The following is a 6,607-nucleotide window of genomic DNA, read 5'->3' as shown; positions in this document are numbered from 1 at the left end:
TAAAAAAAAAAAAAAAAAAAAAAAAAAAGATAAAAAATGTTCTTAGAAATTAAAATGTTAAAGTGTTGATAATTCATAAGGAAGCTTTCTTTTAGTATTAAATGAAATAGCAAATGTGGCACGTATGCATTATTTTCTGAGTTGATGAAACTGATAGTTTTTTTTTTTTTGGAGACGAAGTCTTGCTCCATTGCCGAGGCTGGAGTGCAGGGGTGCACTCTCAGCTCACTGCAACCTCTGCTTGCTGGGTTCAAGTGATTCTCCTGTTTCAGCCTCTCTAGTAGTTGGGATAACAGGCATGTGCCCGGCTAATTTTTGTATTTTTAATAGAGATGAGTTTTCACCATGTTGGCCAGGCCGGTCTCGAACTCCTCACCTCACGTGATCCACCTGCCTCAGCCTCCCAAAGTGCTGGGATTACAGATGTGAGCCACTGCGCCGGCCGGCTTGATTTGTTAAATGGCATTGATATAAAACATCTGTTAGACTTAGGGCAATTAATAGTTAGCTAATAGAAAATTTGTGGAGATGATGGCAACTGGTTTAAAATAATGGTTTTGAGGAGCAAAGATACAGGTTTAACATGGCTCTTGGGGGACAGTGATGATGACTTCAGTTTTTGCCAGAATGACCCATTTTGTGACTGTGCTGCAAAAATCAGGAATGTCATGTCCTGTTCTGGTTTTTACTTTTTGGTAAAATTGTTTCTCTTCCTTACCTTTCCTCTGAAAAAACCAGTGAACTCTCAATTATTTCTTTGTTTATCTGAGGACTAATACATCTTTTTTTTTTTTCCCTTGAGACAGAGTCTTGCTTTGTTGCCCAGGCTGGAGTGCAGTGGCACAATCTCAGCTCACTGCAGCCTCCCCCTCCCAGGCTCAAGCAATTCTCCTACATCAGCCTCCTGAGTAGCTGGGATTACAGGTGCCTGCCATCATGCCTAGCTAATTTTTGTATTTTTAGTAGAGACAGGGTTTAGGCATGTTAGCCAGTGTGGTCTTGAATTCCTGATCTTGGGTGATATGCCTGCGTCAGCCTCCCAAAGTGCTGGGATTACAGGTATGAGCCTCTCTGCCCAGCCTGGACTAAAACATCTTTGCAAGTTTAACTCAAGCTGTTAAATATGATATAATTCTTATTTTTATTTTCAATTTTCAAGATCATATTCTAGGCAGAACTTACTTTTTCTGCTGTCAATTGGTTTTTCATTTCGATCTCTGTTTTAAGTAGTTTCGCTTTAAGTGGGACTATTTCTGGTGCCAGTTATCTTCTCATAATCTCAGCTTCCTCACCTGTATAAGGGGGAATAATACTCTTCATAGGGCTTATGAATTATATAAGATTAAATGTGTGATGGCTGCATATAGTTAACATTCAATAATTGCCAGCTAATATATGCAGTAGTATTAGTAACCCATAGGTATGTACTTCATTAATATATTTTGTGGTATTTTAGAATTTCAGCTTAATAAGTGAAAACCAGTCTCTTAAGAAGAATATTTCAGCACTTATCAAAACTGCCAGAGTGGAAATAAACCGCAAGGATGAAGAAATAAGTAATCTTCACCAAAGGTATTACTGAGTGGTATAGATGTTATAAATTACATGGATATTGATGTGTGGAATATTTTTAACCTTGAGAGGAAAGATGAAAATAATGTATTTTATTAAATACTTAAGGCTTTAATGTGAGTGGTGACTACTACTATTTCAACTGGTTTTTTTTTTTTTTGAGACGGAGTTTCGCTTTTGTTACCCAGGCTGGAGTGCAATGGCGCGATCTCGGCTCACCACAACCTCCGCCTCCTGGGTTCAGGCAATTCTCCTGCCTCAGCCTCCTGAGTAGCTGGGATTACAGGCACGTGCTACCATGCCCAGCTAATTTTTTGTATTTTTAGTAGAGACGGGGTTTCATCATGTTGACCAGGATGGTCTCGATCTCTTGACCTCATGATCCACCTGCCTCGGCCTCCCAAAGTGCTGGGATTACAGGCTTGAGCCACCGCGCCCAGCGAGGTTGTATGTTTTCTAATCCTCTCTTATTTTATAACAATCTCCCTATATTTCTGAGTTTTTTTAAGTTTTGGGGTTTTCTACACAATACTTAGGAATAGATTTATGAAAATTCAGAGAAGTTATGGAAGTTCAGGAACATGAAGTTACTATAAAAAGCCAAAATGGGCCAGGCATGGTGGCTCACGCCTGTAATCTTAGTACTTTGGGAGCCGAAGTAGGATAATTGCTTGAGTCCAGGAGTTTGAGCCAGCCTGAGCAGCATAACAAGATCCTGTCTCTACAGAAAATTAAAAATTAGCCAGGTGTGGTGGCATGTGCCTATAGTCCCAGCTACTTGCGAGGTTGAAATGTGAGGATTGGTTGAGCCTAGGATGTCAAGCCTGCAGTGAGCCATGATTGTGCCGCTGCACTCAGCCTGGGTGAAAGAGGGAGATCCTGTCTCAAAAATAAAAGTTAAAATGAGCTATCTACATTTTATTGCTAGGGAATCTACCAGTATTTTTTCTTCCTTTTTTTTTTTTTTGAGATGGAGTCTAGCTCTGTCGTCTGAGCTGGAGTGCAGTGGCACGATCTCAGTTCACTGTAACCTCTACCTCCCAGGCTCAAGCAATTCTCCTGCCTCAGCTTCCCCAGTTGCTGGGATTACAGGCGCACACCACCACACCTGGGTAATTATTGTATTTTAGTACAGACAAGGTTTCACCACATTGCCAGGCTGGTCTCAAACTCCTGACCTCAGGTGATCCACTCAACCTTGGCCCTCCCAAAATGCATGAGCCACCATGCCTGGCCTGAAACCTACTGGTTTTTTTAAACACTATATAAAACCTTAAGACTTAGATTTTGTGTGTTTTAAACAGTAAATATATACCATTCTCCTAGGAAAGAAGTACAACTCTTTATTCCTTTTTACTTTTGCATACTATATAACACCTTAAGATAGCCATTAGTGCTTTGGCTTGCTACGGGATTGTATATGAAACAGAAAACTAGCATAGGGAATTATATCGAGTTCTACTTTGATCATGTCTGTTGTTTAGCAAGATTTTACTTTGCCTTGTGTTTCAGTTGAGCCAGAATGAATAAGGCAAGAAAATAATGTCACTTGTTCTAAAAGAAGTGAACTTGTGGTTAGCTGGGAAGTTGTGCACTGTGGTGAAGTAAGTCTAAGAGACATTGGCAAGTACTGGGATAGATCTGACAGGTCCTCAAAACTTCTTTGAGCAAAGCACATGAAAGAGAATTCATATTTTAAAACTGGATAATTTAGTTGGAAGCTGGTAATTTATTTTTCTTCTTTTTTTTTTAGGGACAGGGTCTCACTCCACTCTGTCACCCAGGCTAGAGTGCAATAGCACAATCATGGCTCACTGTAGCCTCAACCTCCTGGTCTTAAGTGATCCTTCTACCTCAGCCTCCCAAGTAGCTAGGACCACAGGCATGTACCATTATGCCTGGCTAATTAAAACAAAAGTATTTTTTTAGAGACAGGATGTCACTATGTTGCCTAGGCTGATCTTGAACTCCTGAGCTCAAACAAGTGATCGTCCCACCGTGGCCTCCTAAAGTGCTGGTATTACAGGTGTGAGCCACCACACCTGGCCAAAGCTGGTAATTTCTTTTTCAACCAGGAGATTGAGGCTGAGACAGAGTCTTGCTCTGTCACCCAGGCTGGAGTACAGTGGCGCAATCTTGGCCCACTGCAACCTCTGCCTCCCAGGTTCAAGCAATTCTCTTGTCTCAGCCTCTTAAGTAGCTGGGATTACAGGTGCCTGCCACCTCGCCTGGCTAATTTTTTTGCATTTTTGGTAGAGACAGGGTTTCACCATGTTGGCCAGGCTGGTCTTGAACTCCTGACTTCAAGTGATCCATCTGCCTCGGCCTCCCAAAGTGCTGGGATTAAAGGTGTGAGCCACTATACCCGGCCAAAGCTGGTAATTTCTTAATCATGAATTACTCATGTGAATAAAGTTTGGAATATTGCTAAATATCATTTAACTTTGTTGTTTTTTTATTTCTCAATAGATTGTCTGAGTTTCCACATTTTCGAAATAATCATAAAACTGCAAGGACATTTGATACAGTTAAAACAAAAGATCTTAAATCTAGATCTCCACATTTGGATGATTGTTCAAAGTCTGATCACAGAGCTAAAAGTGATGTTTCTAAAGATGCACATCATAGCATTTCACTGCCAACTCTGGAAAAGGAAGGAAAATCACATTCTGATAAAAGGAGTACTTCACATTTACCTTCATCTGTTGAGAAACACTGCACCAATGGTGTTTGGTCACGTTCTCATTATCAGGTTGGTGAGGGTAGCTCAAATGAGGATAATAGAAGAGGAAGAAAAGATATTAGACATAGTCAGTTTAGCAGAGGAACTGATAGATTACGAAAAGACTTAAGTACTGGCTGTGGTGATGGTGAACCAAGGATCTTGGAAGCTAGTCAAAGGCTACAAGGACATTCTGAGAAATATGGTAAAGGTGAAGCAAAGACTGAAAACAAAAGTTCAAAGTTTAAAAGTAACTCAGATTCTGACTATAAAGGTGAACGCATTAACTCTTCTTGGGAGAAGGAGACCCCTGGAGAAAGGTCACACAGTCGAGTAGACTCTCAAAGTGACAAAAAACTAGAAAGACAAAGTGAAAGATCACAAAGTATAAATAGAAAAGAAGTTAAATCACAAGATAAAGAAGAAAGAAAAGCTGATCAAAAACCTAAATCAGTAGTAAAGGACCAAGATCATTGGAGAAGATCTGAACGACCATCACTTCCTCATTCTAAGAATGAAATAGGAAAATTTTCTCATAATTCAAGTAAATACCATGTAGAAGAGAGAAGAGGATGGGAAGATTGTAAAAGAGACAGGAGTGTAAACAATCATAGTTTTCAAGATGGGAGATGTCCATCTTCTCTTTCAAACAGTAGAACTCACAAAAACATTGACTGTAAGGAAGTTGGTGCTATACACCAATGGGAAAATACACCTTTAAAAGCGGAAAGACATAGAACTGAAGATAAGAGGAAAAGAGAACGAGAAAGCAAAGAAGAAAGTAGGCATACTAGAAATGAAAAAAGAATACCTACAGAACATTTGCAGAAGGCTAATAAGGAAACTAAGAAAACCACTACTGATTTAAAGAAACAGAATGAGCTAAATACTGGTAAGAGAGAAGTCCTTGATAATGGTGTTTCTGAAGGAACAGATAATAAAGAGCTTGAAATGAAAGGTGAGAGTGGTTCAAATGAAACAAAAAACAAAGACTTAAAATTGAGTTTTATGAAAAAGTTGAACTTAACTCTTTCTCCTGCTAAGAAGCAACCCATTTCTCAGGATAATCATCATAAAATAACTGATGTTCCCAAGTCCAGTGGTGTATGTGATTCAGAGTCTTCAGTGCCAGCTAAAACAGTGGCATGTGTTCCTTCCATCAATGAACATATCTTGGGGGGTGCCTCTGTCAGTGAAGATACCATAGGGGAACCCAAATCAACGTTATTGGAACCAGAGGTTGCTCTTCTAGCAATAACTGAACCCAGGATCAGTATCTCAGAAGCCAAAATGGAAGAAGAAAATTGTTTGTTAGTTAGATCTGTTGACAGTACTGTGCATTGTGAAGTGCCCATTTGTACTACAGAGACTTCCTTCTCATCTCCTGTGGAAATACAGCAAACAGAATCCTTGCTTCCATCAACAGAAATGAAACAAACCATTAATAATCCAAGGGTGGCAGTTCCTGTGGTAATGGATGTATTACAAATAGATGTGTCCCAAAACTTGGCCTTGGAATTGAATACCAAAAGAAATGATAATTCAGATTCTCGTGGTATTTCTGAAGATATGGAAATGAAGGTGGCACTTTCAACAACAGTGGGTGAAACCACCGAAAGTGTTTTGCAGCCTTCAGTTGGAGAAGCTGATATTTTGCCAATAATGCTTTCAGAAGATAATAGCCCAAAATTTGAGCCTTCTGTTACAGTTACACCACTGACTGAGAGTAAGTCGTGTCATTTGGAGCCTTGCTTAGCTAAAGAGACTCTAGATTCTTCACTTCAGCAGACTGAGTTAATGGACCACAGAATGGAAATTGGTGAAACAAACTCAGTATATCATGATGATGATAACTCAGTTTTGAGCATTGACCTTAATCACCTGAGGCCTATTCCAGAAGCCATCAGTCCTCTCAATAGTCCAGTGAGACCCGTAGCAAAAGTTTTTAGAAATGAAAGCCCACCTCAAGTTCCAGTGTATAATAACAGTCATAAAGGTAATAGTTGATATATTCTATAACTTCTCTTTTTATGAGAATGTAAAATCCATAAGATAAACTGGTGCTTTTTTGATAACATAAAAAGTACCATTATTATTCAGCCCCTGTATGTAGAAGTGCACATGGAGTCTTTTTTTTTTTTTTTTTTTTTTTTGAGAGAGAGTCTTGGTGTTTTTTCGGGGGGGGTGCAGTGGGGTGAGCTCAGCTCACTGCAACCTCCATCTCCCGGGTTCAAGTGATTCTCCTGCCTCAGCCTCCCAAGTAGCTGGGAATACAGGCGCCTGCCATCATGCCCAGCTAATTTTTTGTATTTT

The 6,607-nt window shown here is 39.8% G+C and overlaps 1 protein-coding gene across 9 annotated transcripts in view; it reads left to right on the top strand.

The window, feature by feature from the left end:
- CASP8AP2 (caspase 8 associated protein 2) overlaps nucleotides 1-6,607 on the top strand; it is a 28,734-nt gene that overhangs the window by 10,878 nt on the left and 11,249 nt on the right. For all 9 annotated transcript variants that reach the window (XR_004267950.1, XR_004267949.1, XM_032275241.1 and 6 more), the window contains 2 exons: nucleotides 1,457-1,572; nucleotides 4,042-6,290. Coding sequence is in view for 7 of the 9 variants with exons in the window: in XM_032275241.1 (XP_032131132.1) it covers nucleotides 1,457-1,572; nucleotides 4,042-6,290 (2,365 nt within the window). In the remaining 2 variants the exon portion in view is untranslated. The remainder of the gene's footprint in view (nucleotides 1-1,456; nucleotides 1,573-4,041; nucleotides 6,291-6,607) is intronic.

Source organism: Sapajus apella, unplaced genomic scaffold, assembly GCF_009761245.1.
Source record: "Sapajus apella isolate SASKATOON/1434 unplaced genomic scaffold, GSC_monkey_1.0 scaffold6, whole genome shotgun sequence".
NCBI lineage: Eukaryota > Metazoa > Chordata > Mammalia > Primates > Cebidae > Sapajus > Sapajus apella.
Note: the sequence above shows the minus strand (reverse complement) of the source record. Positions and strands in the feature narration are given on the sequence as shown.